At 44.0% G+C, this 18267-nt stretch overlaps 1 protein-coding gene across 4 annotated transcripts in view; it reads right to left on the bottom strand.

The window, feature by feature from the left end:
- HIP1 (huntingtin interacting protein 1) overlaps positions 1–18267 on the bottom strand; it is a 75266-nt gene that overhangs the window by 9270 nt on the left and 47729 nt on the right. For 3 of the 4 annotated variants that reach the window (XM_081941189.1, XM_081941192.1, XM_081941191.1), the window contains exons 10-17: positions 12477–12552; positions 5880–6014; positions 5236–5333; positions 4229–4301; positions 3373–3556; positions 2040–2128; positions 411–527; positions 152–253 (exon numbers count right to left, since the gene is read on the bottom strand). In XM_081941189.1, coding sequence (XP_081797315.1) covers positions 152–253; positions 411–527; positions 2040–2128; positions 3373–3556; positions 4229–4301; positions 5236–5333; positions 5880–6014; positions 12477–12552 — 874 coding nt within the window. The remainder of the gene's footprint in view (positions 1–151; positions 254–410; positions 528–2039; positions 2129–3372; positions 3557–4228; positions 4302–5235; positions 5334–5879; positions 6015–12476; positions 12553–18267) is intronic. The other variant, XM_081941190.1, reaches the window with a different exon arrangement.

The following is an 18267-nucleotide window of genomic DNA, read 5'->3' as shown; positions in this document are numbered from 1 at the left end:
GGTCCTCTCTCTCCAACTGAGTGATCTAATTTTCTATTTCATTCCACATGCCTCTGGTTTTTGTTTCTGATCATTTCTACTCTTCAGATGGTTGCTGGGGTCTTGCTCTTTTACGGCTATACTTATCACAGAAGAGTAAGGAAAGACCCACCTGTGCAGTGGAATCAACAGTGCTCTGGAGACATTGAAGCTCCTGTTTGCTGGCAATGAGCTCTCTCTTCAATGTTTCCAAGATCTCTGCCTGTTCCTGTGTCTACAGAGAAAATGATAGGAGCATCAAAAAATGATTGTGTGCTCTTCTCAAACAGCCCCCTCTACCATTCTCTGATATTCCTACCACTGTCACCCTAAATGTCATTTCTCTTTCAATGAAAATGACGATCCTGCTACTTCTCTTGGCATCTCCTTACCTTTCGCTGGGCTTGCTCACTCAACCGCTGAAAGGAGTCCTCAAGCTCTTTCTTGTCACGCTCTGTGTCACTTTGGACCTGTCTTGCCACAGTCACCTGCTTGGTGACTTCAGCATTCTAAAGGACAGAACAGGAAGGCAAGGGGGAAAAAGGGAGGTTTTAGCCACTGGCCATCATTGTCCTAATAAAGTGGAGTCCTCCTACCTTATGGGACACTCTGAAGGGAGTGTCCAGTTTGGTCTAGTAGTTAAGGCATCAGGTTAGAAACTGGGATACCATCAGTTATAGGCCTGCCTAGGTAATCAAAGCCAGCTGGATGACTTTGATCCCATCATTTCCTCTTAATTCAACTGACCTCACAGGTTTGTTGTTATGAGAAAAATAGGAGGAGGAAGGAGTATTATGCATGTTCATTGCTTGAGTTATTTATAAAAATAATAAAGGCAGAAAACAAATGAATTTCTCCTTGCCTCCTCACGTAAAAGGTTTTATTTTTTGGAATTCTAGCAAGTCTTCTGGCTGGAGCAGGTGTGTTACACTGAAGATTCCTGGAGAAGCCTAGTTATTCAACAAAGCTTTTTTCTTGAGTCCTTTTAATTTCTGATTAATACTTGGAAAATTTTGCAGATCTCTTCCAAATGGCAGGCACACCAAATAAGTTTACTTAGCCCAGTTGAAAAATATATTCCTCCCTCTTTCCATCTTTGCCTGACTGTTACTTTTCTAGACTACCTTAAACAGATTTAATTAAAATTGTAATTGGTTGTCTAAGTCAGGGGTCGGCAAACCTAAACACTCAAAGAGCCATTTGGACCCGTTTCCCACAGAAAACACTGGGAGCCACTGGGAGTTTCCTAACCAGAAGCCCCCTGTTCAATTCTGAAGCTGACTGGAAGTTCAGTTCCCCCACCATAGAGTCTCCTCCTAGCGCGGCGTACTTTTTCCTCTACCTGTCATAACCGAAAGCCCTATCAATTGTGGAGACAACTGGAAAACCCTCCCCTTGCCATAGAGTCTTCTCCTGGCACACTGTGCTTCCCCCCCTCCCTGCCCCGGAAGCTCCTCTCAAAATTGAGGCGCCGACCGGTGACGGAGCCGCAGCAGAGGGAGGGAAGAGCCACATGCAGCTCCAGAGCCGCAGTTTGCTGACCCCTGGTGTTAGATATTAACATATATCGCGGCAAGTCTCCTCTCAGGTCCGCCGCTACGGCAGGAAACAGGGATCGCTCTGATTGGTCGAGAGGCGTACCTGATCCCTATAAAAGGGGAACCCTCAGACCACAGAGCAAGCTGGATCACTACTACTACTAATAAAGAGCTGTTAAGTCACTACGTGTCCGGAGTCTGTTCTCTCGTTGCCCGAATCTAACTGGTCTAAGTGAATGAAAAATATATGACTTAGTGTATATTTCTACAGAGGATGGCAAAGAAGCATATAGCTGACCCAGACAGTCTCAAATCTCTTTGTGCCAGTATGTCAACTGTTAATAAGGGTTTAGCCTTAACTCATTCCAAAGGCTTTTTGCTTTGCAATCAGTGAATAATCCTATTTCAACGTGCAGAGCCAGGCAAGATGACCCCTAGTTTTCTCTTAGCATTGAACAATGGAGGGAAGTAAGACAGCATTACCTTGCGCAGGAGGTCCGCATGATTCTGCACCAGCTCACTGTACTTTTCCTTTAGCTTCACATAGCGTTGCTCTGTGGTTTGTGCTTTCCCTATAACAGAAACACACAGGACCTGGCCGGTGACTGAAAGGAAGGAGGGAGGGAGGGAGGATCACTTCATAACACAAGCTGAGTCAACCACCTCCCTCCAGTGCAGCTCTCACGTCAGCCCAAAACTAGGGAGGACTGGGCCCTTTTTCCTTCAGCCCCTCTGCCAAAGGAATATCTGAATAACCCTCCTCTCTCCCGTGATCCAATTCTAAACTGGAAGATCAATTCTAAAACTGAAGCCCTGCCTCAGTACAGTTTGAGTGCCACATCTGGATAGCCCAAAGAAAACTGGGGACTGATTAAACTCTTCTCTGGGTGGTTATTATGGGATTTTCAATCCAAATACAAGTCCTGCTTCTATAAACTGAGGCCAGGCAGCCAGCTTATTACAGTATTTGTTAAGGAGGCTGACAGATTATTAGTCTGCCTACTCTAGTACATTCTGCAATGTTCCTTAAAAATTACAGCCAAAATATGTATCAGTTTGCTATCACGGTCTATGTGGCTTCTATAGGAAACTAATTTTAACTGCTTTCTAGTAAAATGACTGTTCTGGTGAGGAGGCCACATATCTGCAATTTGTGAATGATGCCTAAACTGCAGTCTTTCTGTCACTGATGAAAAAAAGGCCCCAGTTGTCAAATTACAATACAATACAATACAATAGTAGAGTTGGAAGGGACCTTGGAGGTCTTGTAGTCCAACCCTCTGCCTAGGCAGGAAACCCTATACCGTTTCAGACAGATGGCTATCCAACATCTTCTCAAAGACTTCCAGTGTTGGGGCATTCACAACTTCTGGAGGCAAGCTGTTCCACTGATTAATTGTTCTAACTGTCAGGAAATTTCTCCTCAATTCTAAGTTGCTCCTCTCCTTGATTAGTTTCCACCCATTGCTTCTTGTTCTACCCTCAGGTGCTTTGGAGAATAGTTTGACTCCCTCTTCTTTGTGGCAACCTCTGAGATATGGAACACTGCTATCATGTCTCCCCTAGTCCTTCTTTCTCTTAAGCTAGACATACCCAGTTCCTGCAACCGTTCTTCATATGTTTTAGTCTCCAGTCCCCTAATCATCTTTGTTGCTCTTCTCTGCACTCTTTCTAGAGTCTCCACATCTTTTCTACATAGTGGTGACCAAAACTGAATGCAGTATTCCAAGTGTGGCCTTACCAAGGCATTATAAAGTGGTATTAACACTTCACGTGATCTTGATTCTATCCCTCTATAATTATTTTCAAAGCTTACTCTCAATCTCTGTCAGGCTTCGCTGGGCTTTCTCTGTGTCCTCGTGCCTCTTTTTCCATTCATCCAGTTCTGTGTGCAAGAAGTCACTCTCATCCAGTGCCTGCTGCTTTAGGTGCTTCTGCTCGTCCAGCTCAGCTTCCAGCTCACTGATACGTCCCTTCAGCTGCATCACCAGGCGGTGACTCTGCAGGTACCATGTTTAAAGAGAGGGTGAAACAGAAAGATCACTGAGAAAACCTCATCAGTATTGAAGCAAACGCTATTCTGGCTATGCAGAGTTAAGCACCCACCACAACAAATCAATTGAGACTGGATATCAAGTTGAAGCTTGGTCCTTGACTCTGGACTCTGGCACCATTCGTTTTTAAAACGAGCAACTCTAAAACTTTGTTGTAAAAAGGTTGGCAGGACAGACAAATAGAAAGAAGGTAAATGCTACCAATATTTCTGGTTACTGCCTTGGAACAATGGTCTGTGAGGGAGGTCTGACTGTATTCTTATATTCTTAGCCTGCATGCCTATGGATTAATTCATCCTGGCCTAATATAATTCAGAGCAGAGAAGGTTAAAAGGAAATACCGAGCCCTTGCTTCTGATTGCTATTATGACAGCAAAAATGAAAGTCTATCTTCAGTTCTTGCTTAAGGAGCATTTTGCATTTCTGGAATGCTTTATGACTTCTTTCTGGATATTAAAGCAAAGGATAGCAGATCCTTCTTTTCTGCATCTCCTGGGATTTTGTGTTTTTCTGGTTTTCCTACATACTTTCACCTCCCGACTAGAGTCCAAAGCGAATGTGAGTTTCTGTATTTGGGCTTAGAAAAAACATCCCTGTAGTAATAGACTTTAAATTTACCTCAGCTTTGAAGTTCTTGAGCTCATCCTTAAGGGCATCGATTTCTCTGTGCATCTGTTCAATTAACCGGTCCCTGGAAGGAGGGAGAAACACTTGTGCAATTTGGATATAAATACTTTTACATTGGATGGGAGGAAAGCAAAGTGAGACCTCATGACCACATGCAGATGAAAAAAGGAGCGGAATTAATAGCAATAACACTTAGACTTGTATACCACTTCATAGACTTTACAGACCTCTCTAAGCAGTTTCACAGATCTCAGAAGGACGGAAGGCTGAGTCAACCTTGAGCCGATGAGATCTGAACTGAACTGCAGATGTAGCCTGCAGTACTGCATTCTAACCACTACACCACCATATTTTAAGAAGAGGTTCTTGATGCTTCGAAATAAACACATTAAGTTCTCTATCAAAGGCAATAAAGTTTACGGCTGCTTGGCTATGATGTTATTATTTTCACCATAATGCCATTTGTGTGGGGGATTTAGAGCATGGCCAGTGCCAAGAATACTGTGCAGAAGAAAAAAAATCCACATTCTGAAGCAAGAAAACATAAACTCAAAACTTTTTTTTTTAGATATGTATTTCATTTCTTTTTAACTTTTGGGATGTGTGTTTTTTAATGTTGTATGCCGCCCTGAGTCCTTTGGGAGAAGGGCGGCATATAAATCCAATAAAAACAAAACAAACAAAAACAAAACAAAACAAATTTCTATGTTACTAGTTTGTATTTTAGAAACATATTCCACTTTCGCATGCTGCAGAGAGGAACAGAGAACGTATGTGCAATTACATTTAGAAATTACTCTACTCCCATCCCAAAAGGAGATCTTGCAATTGTTACTGTCCCATACATAAAGCATAGATTATGAAGATACTTCCTGGTAAGCTATTTGGGGTGTTTCATTGCACTATGTATATGAAAAAAGCATCTGTTCAGCAATAATGAAAGTAAAGTTTCGTTCTAAATCAATAAAGGGCATAGTAAGAAATGAATAATCACTCACTTGTCATCCTTGGTCATCCCATTCTGGCTGTTAAAGTTAAAGGGATCATTGCTGAAAGAACTGCCAAATATGTCATCAAACTTGTTGTCAAAGAGACTCTGAAAGATAAGATGGAAGCAGTTAGCTTCATGAAAAGATAATTTTGCCTTGCACACTATCCCAACCCAGGGAAAGTGGGCCTTGACTTAAATCAGGGAATTTTCAGTAGAGTGACTAATCAGAAAGAAAGAAAGGAAACAACAATTATTGATACTCCAGCATATGTAGGAGCTCAATTTACAGATAATGGAGAGCAGGCATAGTTTTTAAATCAGGGACATGGAAGATAATCTCCCTGTTATTTTGACACCAGGAAAACCATTCAAATCCACTTGATTTCTCTATTCTGCTTGCCCCCAATTTCTTGAGAGAGTAATCAGATCTTTCTATTTCATAGAAAACAGCTTTCCATCAATTACCCAAAGCAGAAAAGCCTAGAAAAAAAGTCTTAGCACTGATTTTCCAACTCTTGAAAATCTCTTAACAAGACAAGCAAAGGCTGAATAATGACAGAGTTTGCTAAACTGAAATACTATTCCACATCATCATAGCCAGAATGGGCCTAGATTTTCTATTCTTCAAAGGAACTCTGCCTTTCCGCTCACCTGCTGTGAGGAAGTTTCCATCTCAACAAGATCCATGATGGGTTCACTGTCTGGGGATGAAGCTTCCAATGGGATGACAACAACAGGGCTGATGTGTTCAGAGAGCGCTGAGGCCCGCAGAAAGTTGGGGGGATTCTAGTGCATGGAACAAAGAATGATACAGAACTGTTGCATTAAAGAAGCTTAGCGCATATGGTAAGTCAGTACTGTAGTGCCCAAGGTTATTGCTCATTGCTCATGTTGGCATTCCAAGGACTACTTGGAATGGGGAGCAGAGGAGTAACAACCTCTCTCTCCACCGATAACCAGAAATAATCTCTTCAAAAGCCTCAAAAAAAAAAAAAACCCTCAAGCAAGCATAGAATTGTACCTACAAGAAAATGAGTGAATAGAGAAAAGACTGGGCTTGGAGAGAAAAGATGATTTTTGTGGGAAACAAAGTTTTACTTAGATGCAAAACTTTACTCTGGTGAGTTCAGCTGAGTAGTGTGACTGTCAGCACTCTGTGGGAAGAGAGGTGCCCTCCCCATGGTCATGTTGAAGAGAGAGAGAGGAGACAAATCACAGCATTTATTATCTCTTCTTTTCTCTATATAAACAGTATTCTTTTTAATTCTTCAATATTAACCGGATAATTCTTTTTACCATTAACTGTGCATACTTTCAAAGATATAATTGCAAATGAATTAGGTGCAAATCTGTTTGCAAAGGTGTTTTTTTCTCTCCAACCACAAGTGCTGCATATTTATAAGGATCTATAAGGATTATTATCTCTGAACTGTATTTTATATGAATTAAATAATCCTGAATGGCCTGAATATGAATTTTATATATATTGAATGATCCTGAGAAAACTGAATGATCATTTATTCCAAACTTTGTTTACACTACAAGGGTCTGCTTAAATTAAACACTAACCATAAAGCAAGACTGCAAATCTATGAGATTATAAACTGATTTATGAGGATTGTTAAACTGTGCCCTAAACTACAATAAGACACTGCAGATTCTATTTATCTGCAATTATCACTCCACTTTCTTCTGTGGATTACAAAGTATGAAGACTACACAGGAAAGAACCTCTTCGGTATTATTGCAAATTACTAATTTTCTATAATTTTTTTACATTAAAGACAAGCTAATATTTCATTTTTTAACTTTCAGTTGATACTATTTTTTTCTTTTCAGCTGAGATTTTACTGTTCATCTTTTATTCATCTGTCATTTTCAATACATCTGTGGATTACAAATTATATCTAGAGAGCAACCTCACTTGCATTTAAGTTCTACTGCAACATTAGCCACAGGAAGGAACAAAAGGAAAACGAAGAACTGCTTGAACTAAGGAGAAATTTCCTGACACTGAGAACAATTAACCAGTGGAATGGCTGGCCTTCAGCAATTGTGGGAGCTCAATTACAGGAGTTTTTAAAGAAGAAATTGGGACAGTCATTTGTCTATAATGGTATAGGTTCTCCTGCTTGAGCAAGGGATTGGACTAGAAAACCTCCAAGATCCCTTTTATTCTGTTATTCATACTTCCAACTGTCATAGTTCAGTTATGACATACAATTCCCTTAAGTCATAGCTGAAGCAGCCTCAGCATATGTTGGATCGGGGCAACGAGAGGCAGACTGCGGACACGAAGTGACTTAACAGCTCTTTATTAGTAGTAATAGTGATCCAGCTTGTTTGGTAGTCGGAGGGTTCCCCTTTTATAGGGATTGGGCACGCCCCTCGACCAATCAGAGGGATACCTGTTTCCCGCTGTAGGAGCGGACCAGAGGGAAGACTTATCCCGATATATGTTAATATCTAACACCCCTCCCCTCCTAGATGGGACGTTGCGGTAGGTAACATAATCCTTTAGGTAGGTGGGTGTTTGTCTTGCTCGGGAGGAACGTCGTAGTTCGGGTTGGCTTGAAGTGGTTGCAGGACTGGGTGCGGGTTGGTTTGAAGTAGTTGCAGGATCGGGTGCTTTTTCTATTTCCCGTTCTGGAGGTCTTGTGCCTTCGTTGCTCGGGTGTTCAGGAGTTTGTTCAGCTGCGCTGTCTGGGGGTTGCTCTGCTACGTGTGTGTAGTCTTGTTCCACGCTTGGCTCGCCGGCGTCGTTGTTTCCTATGCTGGGGTTTTCTTGTGGCTGACTTTCCGTAGACAGGAAACTTTCGTCTTCATTTCTAAGGTTGGAGTGTGTTAGGCGACCCCGCAGTTGATCGATGTGCCTTTTCCAATTCCGCCCATCTTCTAGCTCTAGCAAATATGATCGTGGACCCGTGATGCCTATGACCTTTGCCGGCATCCATAATGTTCCCCCCGTGTAGTTGTGAGCATATACTGAATCCCCTACTCTGAAAGACTGGACCTTACTTGTAGAGTCTGGGGGAGCCGTGGCAGAGTAATTCGGGTGGAGCCGGTCTAGGTGAGACCGTAGGCGACGGCCCATGAGTAGTTCAGCGGGGCTCCTACCCGTCGTTGCGCTCGGGGTAATGTGTTGAATGAGGAGGTAATGGTCAATGCGTGTTTGCCAATCACCTGGACCCATCCTGGCGAGGGCCTCTTTTGCGAATCGCACCATTCTCTCCGCCTGTCCGTTTGATGCTGGATGGAATGGCGCGATGAGGGCATGCCGGATTCCCAACCCTGCTAAAAATGTTTCAAAGTGCATGGCCGTGAATTGGGGCCCGTTATCGGATACGAGGAGATCTGGCAGGCCATGGGTGGCGAAGAGTCGCCGTAGAACCTTTATGACTGCCTCTGCCGTGGTTGAAGTCATTAGGACTACATCTAGCCACTTTGAGTATGCATCTACAACTATAAGGAAAGTCTGACCTTGGAATGGCCCTGCGAAGTCGATGTGTATTCGCGACCAGGGTGCCTTGGGTTTCTCCCATTCTGTGGCGGGCGCTTCCGGGGGTGCTGGTCTCGATTCCTGGCATGGGTCACAAGTGGCCACCCACTCCTCTATTTCTTTGTCCATGTTTGGCCACCACACGTAACTTCTTGCTAACGCCTTCATTCTAACAATCCCCGGATGACCCATATGTAAAGCATCTAATACATTTTTACGTAAAGCATACGGAATAACAACTCGATCCCCCCACAACAAACATCCTTGTAGTACTGAGAGCTCGTCTCGTTTCGACCAAAACATTTTGAATTCCGGGCCCACATTTCCCTTTGGCCACCCCCTCCAAACCCAAGTTTGAACTTGCTTTATTACATTGTCTTTAGAGGAGAACCTTGCAACATCGTAGGAAGAAACCGGTCCCGAATCCAAACAGTCAATGAGCAATACCGGTACTTCTGGAGTGGGGTCTGGCAGAATGTCAGGTAATGGGCAACGACTGAGTGCGTCTGCGTGTCCAAGAGTGGAGCCCGGTCGATGTATCAATTTGTATGAATATGCAGCCAGGAAAACAGTCCACCTGGTCATGCGAGGAGAAAGGGAGACCGGAGTGGGGCGGTTTCCCGCCAAAAGTCCCAACAGCGGTTTATGATCTGTGATCAGTTCAAAATCGCGGCCGTAGAGGTATTCGTGGAAACGCTTTACTCCCGCGACGGCAGCCAGCGCTTCCCTGTCCATTTGGCTGTAATTTCTTTCGGCCGATGAAAGAGTTCTGGAGTAGAACGCGATGGGTGCTTCTTTTCCGTCGGGCATCCTGTGGCTGAGGACTGCTCCAACTCCGAAAGGTGATGCGTCGCAGGTCAATACCAGCGGTAGGGTCTGGCTGTATTGAACAAGCAATGAGTCAGTGGTGAGTAGACGCTTTACTCCGGCGAAAGCTGCAGCTTCGGATCGTCCCCATTTCCATGGTGCGTTCCTCTGGAGTAGACGGTGTAGTGGCTCAGCAACGGTCGCCTTCTGTCTCAGAAAAACGCTGTAGAAGTTAAGTAATCCGAGGAAGGCCTGCAACTCGGTCTGATTTCGTGGTGTGGGGGCGTCCTGGATCGCCTTAATTTTCTTTGAAGTGGGGTGTATTCCCTGACCATCGATTCTATAACCCAGGAATTCTACGCTAGGCACGTTAATTTGGCATTTTTCTTTTTTAAGGCGGAGACCCTTTTCTCTGATTCTGGCCAAAACAGATCTGACTCTTTTGTTTAATTGCTCCTCGTTTGCAGCTGACACCAAGATGTCGTCAAAATAGGGGACGACTCCTGGTATCCCTTGCAACAGTCGTTCCATGACGCTCTGGAACAATCCTGGGGCAATGCTAACGCCGAATTGTAGCCGGTTGCATTTGAATGCTCCTCTATGCGTCACTATCGTTTGGGCCTCCGCTGTGGCGCTATCAACTGGCAGTTGCTGGTAAGCTTGTGCCATGTCTAACTTTGCAAATACCTTTCCTGGCCCCAACGAGTGCAATAAGTGCTGTACTACTGGCACAGGATATGCGCTCTGTTGTAGCGCGACATTAATTGTGCACTTATAGTCCGCGCAGATGCGGACTGATCCGTCTGGCTTGACTGGGGTCACGATGGGCGTTTCCCAGCGCGCGTGATCTACCGGCTCAAGGATTCCTTGCTCCACTAACTTATCTATCTCTTTGTCTATTTTAGGGCGGAGTGCAAAAGGCACTCGTCTCGGTTTAAGTCGGATTGGCGCCACTTTAGGGTCTAAATTGAATGATATTGGTTTACCCACATACTTACCAAGACCGGGGCTGAACACATCCTCGAATTCCTTAAAAATCTGTTCAGCGCTGCTGTTTCTTACGGCGTTGATCCCGGTGACTTCTAACCCCAGGGCTTCAAACCAATCAAGCCCCAGAAGGTTCTGCAATGGCGCGCTGGCGATGGTCACGGGCAGCTGGGCTTCGATGTCCTTGAAACAGATGTGGAACGTGCCTTGGCCCACGATGGGGACTTGGTTCCCCTGGTAGTCTCGTAGCAGGACGTCTGGAGCGTGTAGTTGGCTCTTTCTGAGGCTAGGGATAGCCTGTTTCATGGATGCCCATGAAATGATCGTCAGGGTCGATCCTGTGTCGACTTCTAGCTCGCAGGGTGAGCCCTCCAAGAGGACTGTGACTCTCAGCCTTTTGGGCCGCTTAGGGCGGACTTGATGTATTGTGGTGAGATACGTTCGCAACTCCTCTCTCTGGGTCAACTCTATCTCATCGTCTACATCCTGAAAATACTCTCGTTGAGCGTCTTGATAGAACGCTCGTTCAGCTCTTTGTGTGTATTCTCTCTGGGGATACGCTCGCTCAACTCCTTGTGAGTAATCTCTCTGGGGATACGCTCGTTCAGCTCTTTGGAAATGTTCTCTCTGGGTAAACACTTGTGGATTTCTCTCTGGGCGCCCTTTTTGATTTCGCCAAGCCCCTGGGTTGGGCTTCTGTTGGCGGTACATGGGTGGCTGCCGTGAGGCAGGGACTCCGCTCCGGCACACTCGTGCGATGTGCCCAAGTTTGTTGCAATGCGAACAAACAACGTTCCTGAACCTACAAGTAGACCTGGGGTGATTTCCTCCGCAACTTGCGCAGGGCGGCAAACGGGATCCGGGTCTCCCCCCAGGCCTCAAGTGACTGCTCTGCATCAGGTGACTGTCCTCGAACTCGGGATTCTCGTAGTCAGGGCTTGCGTCCTCGTAGTGCACTCTGGTTTGTCTTGCTGCTGGCTGGTTTATGTTGGCCCCTCGTTGTATGGTTACAGATGATTTCTCCGCTGATTCTGATGCTCTTGCTTCGTTTAACGCTGTCTGTAGGGTTAAATTCGGGTTTGCCAACAGCTTCTTTTGCAGCGAAATGTCTCTTAACCCACAGATGAGTTGCTCTAAGATGTGTTCTTCCAGATCCCTGTATTCGCAGTGAGCTGCTGCTTTTCGTAGGGCTGCAACATATTGATTAATGGATTCTCCCGCCTTCTGAGTCCTCATGTTGAATTCTTTGCGGCAGACATGGCGGGAAGGTTTTGGCGCGTAGTGAGTTTGCAGAGTCTGTTGCAACGTTGTCCATGATACTGCTTGTATTGGAGTAGGCGCGGTGAGGTCTCTGGCCGTATTGAAGACTTCTTTTCCGCAGTAGCCGAGGAAGATGTTTTTCTTCCTCGCATCAGTGATCCCCGTGTATTCGTTCGCTTCGAGGAAACACTCGAAACGAATCATGAAGGCTTCCCATTCGTCGTTTGCTGGGTCGAAAGGAGCGGGGGGAGCATGCATCGCCATCTTCTCTGTTTGAATTTGCCGCGCTGCGGTGATCTGAGATGGCTGTCGGAATTGCTGCCGAATTCCTGGGCTGGATCAAATCCGGAGATTCTGGAGGTAGCGTTCTTCGTCCTATCTGTCTCTCGATCCCACCTTCGTCGCCAATGTTGGATCGGGGCAACGAGAGGCAGACTGCGGACACGAAGTGACTTAACAGCTCTTTATTAGTAGTAATAGTGATCCAGCTTGTTTGGTAGTCGGAGGGTTCCCCTTTTATAGGGATTGGGCACGCCCCTCGACCAATCAGAGGGATACCTGTTTCCCGCTGTAGGAGCGGACCAGAGGGAAGACTTATCCCGATATATGTTAATATCTAACAGCATAAATACTATGAACAAAAGTGAGAACATCAACTCTATGGATGACATTCACAGAAAGTCATGGATCCTCACCTCAGGCAGCTGTGGGATCTGAATCAGCCTTTTGAAATATTGCAGGTTGCTGGAGCGATAGAAGAGATCCTTCAGTCTGCAAAATTTAAGGAAAGATATATTAAAGTCTAGCAAACTTTAAACGATCATCTGGGCAGTCTGTCAGACTCAGAGGGAAGCAAAATGAAATGGCAATCCAGAATCAGGATGGTCATTCAAGGTCAGAGAAGAGACATCAAATAGCAGCAATGTAGAAATGACAATGCAAAGCAATTGCAGTAGAGGCATATTGACCCATCCTATCACTCACTGTAATTATTATTTATTTATTATTTATTATTAGCACTTATATACCGCCTCCTCTCCCGAAAGGGACTCGGGGCGGTGTACAGTCCGTATTAAAAAACACCAAATAAAATACATGTATGCATAGGAGGAGGATAAAATAGACCAAAACTGTACAGCTAATAAATAAACAATATAAAATTTAAAATATCATACAATTTATACACTATCCCTCTAAAAGCCAGTAAAAAGTATATGCCAGGGGGGGGTAGACGTTGTAAATTATGCCAAACCAGCCAGTCGGAACAGGTGTGTCTTCAGTAATATTTAGATTCGCAAGACAACTCATCGTACTCAGCAAATAACAACACTGGGGCCCAATGTTGTCCTACTGATAGAATTTTGTATTTATTTAAACTGAATCCAAATTTCTGGGGGGTTTTGGTACTAGATTCAAGATCATTTAGAAAGTAGCCAATGAAAAAATGAATTGAACCCATAATCTACATAACAATGTATGTTAGACTTTGTGGAGTTTTTGGTGTTGTATTTGCATCTATGACTGTTATTCTTATTTCAGTTTCCACCTATTTATTTTGCATGTTTTGTTCTGTTTTGCTTTTTAAAAATTATTATGAGGTCCTCCAAAAACTCTTGTTTGAAATGTGTGCGACCATATAAATTGAATATGTACATGCATATATCAATAAATAGAATCACAAAATCATAGGACTGGAAGGGATCTTGGAGATCTTCTAGTCCACCCTCAAGCCCAAGACAGGAGAACGTATTTCATGCTAGACAAGTGGCCGTCCAATCTTTTCTTGAAGACATCCAGCGATGGAGAACCCACAACTTTGGGAGGCAAACTGTTCTATTCATTAATTGTTCTTACTTTCATGTGGTATAAACATAAATACTATAGCATATGATATAAATAGATATTACTGTCCCTCTTTCATATTATCACTAAAATCACCTAATGATATTCAAGTAAATTAAAAGGAACTATAGCTTGAATGTCAGCTGTTGCAATCAACAACAGTAGGAGATCATTGTCCATATACCCTGGATAATTTTGTTTACAAATCCACCAATAGTGTTTATCTTGGGTTCTTCTTTCAACATAAATTTGAACCCAAGGCCTTGCTCGGTTGGGAAAGCCCTGGCAAGCTTAGCATAGGAATGAAAAATTCCAAATATAAGCAAGAGCCACTATTTCTTGGTGACCAGTGCCTTTCTCAGCATTGGCTTACTCAACCATAAAGGAACAAAAGCATATAGTTTAAAAATTAAAGCATTAATTTAATTAGTTAGAGAAATTAATTTCTTTAATTAAAGAAATTAAAGAGTTGTCATTGGCAAATCCTAGAGGGATGAGCCCACAATTCAAATAGAGTTAAAGGATACTATTTGTTTCAAAAGGAACAGAAATAATTAAAATAAACCCTTGACTTGTCCAGCTTAAACATCCAAGTAAATTTATATGGCAGCATTGGAGGGAGTATCTAGGTTAAAATAAGTGGGGAATGAATCAAGCAATTGCTATCATACAAGTATGCCCAGTTAAGGATAAGGTGTGGAGGAAGCCTTTCAATGATCATTTTGAAAATCTTTCAAAAATATATAACGCAGTAGTGCTAAAAGATTTTAATTATTTTGACCAGTTGGGAAACACACTGCCAAGTTTGTCCCTCCAGGAAATTCCTGAGTTGCCTTGTTAATCATTTTCTATTTCGGAAAATGAAGTATCAGCTATATTTGTCTTTATGCTAACACGGAAGTAACAGAAATAATGTAGGAAAGTTACCATGTAATGCTGGAGTTCTTGATTTTTAGTAGAACTAAAAAGAAGTATAGGAAAATGTGGACTTTAATAAAAACAGCAGTCACAAGTAGAATTAGAGAAACTAAATATGAAAGAGTTCAAGGTGTATGAGAAGTTCTAAACACACTAGACTAGAAGCATAATTGAAAATAATCCCATTAAGGGGAAAAATAAGGAAAGAAGCAGCCAAAAATAATATTGAAAGAAAAAAGGACACGTATAAGAAATGAAAAAAAGGTCAGGTCTCCAAGACATATCCAGATAACCTAGAACCATAAAGAGGGTGTCAAGAAAGTGAAACCACAAAATAAGCATACAATTTCTGATTTTTATTAAAATCCTATAAAAATAAGGGGGGGGGGGAAGCCATAAGGGGGGTTAAAGCACTAAGCTAGAAACCACGGTATGAGTTCCTGACAGGCACAAAACCCACTGAGTGACCTTGGGTCAGTGACTTTCACTCAGTTCTAGGAAGAAAGAAATGACTACTTCAAAAAACCTTGCCAAAAAACCTGCAAGCACTTTAGGGCTATTGCCAGGAGTCAAAATTGATTTGTACTACCTCCCCTCATCATCACTGTAAGGCAGCGGTTCTCAAATAGTGAGGCGCGCCCCCCTGGGGGGGTGCGAGGCTCCATAAAGGGGGGCGCGAAGGCTCCCTTTCCATCTGGGTGCAACGGCGTCGTCGTGGGCGAGGCATAATATATCCCGCCTGGAAGTGGCAGCACTTCGGGCTGTGGATTTTCATTGGAGCCGCGGGCTGGAGCTGTGCAAGAAGCTTGCTCGGGCGGGGGTGGGAGGGAGGGAAGCATGGCTGTCCCAGGCTTCCCTCCCTCCCCCCCCCAGCCCAAGCAGACTTTTTGCACAGCTCCAGCCCGCGGCTCTGATGAGTCTCTGAGCAGTCCCCAGCGCTGCCACTTCAAGCCGGGATATATTCTGCCATGCCCTCGGCGGCGTCTTTATGCAGGTAGCTCGCCTCCCCGCCAGCAGCTCCACCGCCAGCATTCCGTCTGGAAGCGGAAGCGCAACAGCCGCTGTTGGGGAAGGGACAAAGGGGCGGCGGTCGCCCGATCTTGCCACCGCCACCCCTTCGCCCCTGGTAACGGCGACTGTTGTGCTGCTGCTTCCAGCTGGGATGCTGGAGGAGCTGCTGGCAGGGAGGGAGGGAAGAAAGGGAGGAGGGAGTAAGGATAGACAAGCAAGAGGGAAAGAGGAAAGAAGGCAAGCAGGCAGGAAGGAGGCAGAAGGAAGGAGGGAAGAATGGAACTGGAAGGGAGGCAGGGAAGGAGGGAGGGAGAAAGGAAGGATAGGAGGATAGGGAAAGAGGAAAGAAGGCAGGCAGGCAGGGGGAAAGAGGAAGGAGGGAACTGGAAGGGAGGCAGGAAGGAAGGGAAGGAGGAAGGGAGGGTGGAAGGAAGGATAGACAAGCAAGAGGGAAAGAGGAAAGAAGGCAAGCAGGCAGGAAGGAGGCAGAAGGAAGGAGGGAAGAATGGAACTGGAAGGGAGGCAGGGAAGGAGGGAGAAAGGAAGGATAGGAGGATAGGGAAAGAGGAAAGAAGGCAGGCAGGCAGGGGGAAAGAGGAAGGAGGGAACTGGAAGGGAGGCAGGAAGGAAGGGAAGGAGGAAGGGAGGGTGGAAGGAAGGATAGACAAGTAAGAGGGAAAGAGGAAAGGAAGCATGTGACTACGGTGGGAGACGAGGAAAGACCGGTGTGCTATGTTATGCAGAGGTGTACTTATAACAATTTTATAGACAAATTATACTATTTACAGTCGCGCGGGGGGGGGGCGCGAAATGTTTTCTTCTTCCTAGGGGGGGCATGACAGAAAATAATTGAGAAGCACTGCTGTAAGGGGAGGGAGAACCCAGGACAAACAGGAGAATGCTATACCCACCGGCTGCTTGAAGAGATAGTATTAATCCTGCTACAACATATAATATTGCCAAGTTTTGCACAGCAATGCTTAAAATCCATCAGAGGAAGCCTGTGTCATAAACTGATCTTAACGAGCATTTATTTAAAAGTGCTTTGTATTGTGACAGATTGAGTTTGCTGCATATTAACTTTTATGTTCCCCCAAATCAGGGGTGTCCAAACTTGGGAACTTTAAGACTTGTGGACTTCAACTCCCAGAATTCCCCAGCCAGTGCTGGCTGGGGAATTCTGGGAGTTGAAGTCCACAAGTCTTAAAGTTCCCAAGTTTGGACACCCCTGCCCTAAATCCATCTAACGTTCCTACCTCTCCCCCTAGATTTTTTTAGACTCTTCTTTAGACTTTTATATACATTTTATATTTTTATGGCTTTTTTAAATTTTAAATTAGACTTTGGTGTGTCTTTTATGCTTTTTAATCCTGTGTACTCCACCCTCCTTATATCGGGGTATACGTGTTTGTGTGTGTACATTTTAATCTTTTTTAAAATAACATTTTTAAAAATTACTGTTTGTATCCCACTCTCTATATGCTGGTCAATGACGAAAATAAAGATATAACTTCAAGGCACACATTTGTTAATAGAAAATAAAAAGTCCTAACTGTTGATTTGATGGCTGCAAGGAGCTGAATGAGGAGAAAACAGAAATACAATCAAAATGAGAAGTAGTGTTGATCAGGGGACTAGCACAACTGGGAACTAGTATGCAGTCTATTTTGACAGGGCTGATTCCTTCTGAAGACAGTTCAAAGGAGATTCCTTAATCAGATAGTGACAGGCCTGTCAAACTGGCGGCCAGCAGGTCGGATTGGTGGCGCATAAGCCATGCCCACCCCCTGCTCTGCAAAGGCAAAAAAAAATACGATATGCGATACGTCACGTGACACAATCGAGTTTGACACCAGTGAGATAGTGCTATGAAAGAGCACATCCACACCACCAGAATTTACACAACTCATTCCCTCACGAGGCAATTTGAAATTAAATGCATAGTCAACATCGTCCTAACAATAAACTACGCTGAACATTTATCAATGTTTGTGGTACTTATTTATTTTATTTTATTTTGTTTGTTTGCCAAACATGTGCAAGATAACAAGCATAGGTATCAACATAAACATGAACAAAGGAAGTAAATACAGAGAAATGGGGGACAGTAGGACAGGGACGGTAGGCACGCTGGTGCGCTTATGCACGCCCCCTTTACAGACCTCTTTACTTGTAAATTGAATGATCACAGGGAACATGATCCAATGAGTGCTCTCCCTTTTTCCTTCTAGCTGACCAATAGAAGAAAGTAAAATATTTTTAAATTTGGTGTCCTCTCCCTGCATTGCCACTGGTCTTGAAAAATAAAAATCTCCTTACCATAGCACACAGAAAGAAATAAGCCTTCCTTTCTACGACCTCTATTTTTTTGTACATATTATTTAGTTATTTATATGGGACACTTGTACGCAACATAGCTCACAATTCTATTTATATACATTTTTATGGTCTGCCAAAATAAATCAATAAATCTGAAATTGCTGTGGAGGGAATGTCAACGTCCTTGTGATTTACAAAGGTGGTAGGGCAGCACACAGCAATTTTTCATCCAGATAGTACTTGGCTATGACCAAGACTGCACATTACTCTGCCCTGTTGGGGGAGGGAGGGGACGTAAGTATTAAATAATGCAGATATGAAAAGAGATTGGAACAGTTTTAGGAACAGGATGCTGAACCTCTATGGGGAAGAATAGCTTTATTGCAGCTGCTGTAC

The sequence above is a fragment of the Natrix helvetica genome, assembly GCF_964273705.1.
Source record: "Natrix helvetica genome assembly, chromosome: 2".
In the NCBI taxonomy this organism is placed as follows: domain Eukaryota; kingdom Metazoa; phylum Chordata; class Lepidosauria; order Squamata; family Natricidae; genus Natrix; species Natrix helvetica.
The sequence above is the reverse complement of the archived record's forward strand: the minus strand, read 5'-3'. Positions and strand labels throughout refer to the sequence as shown.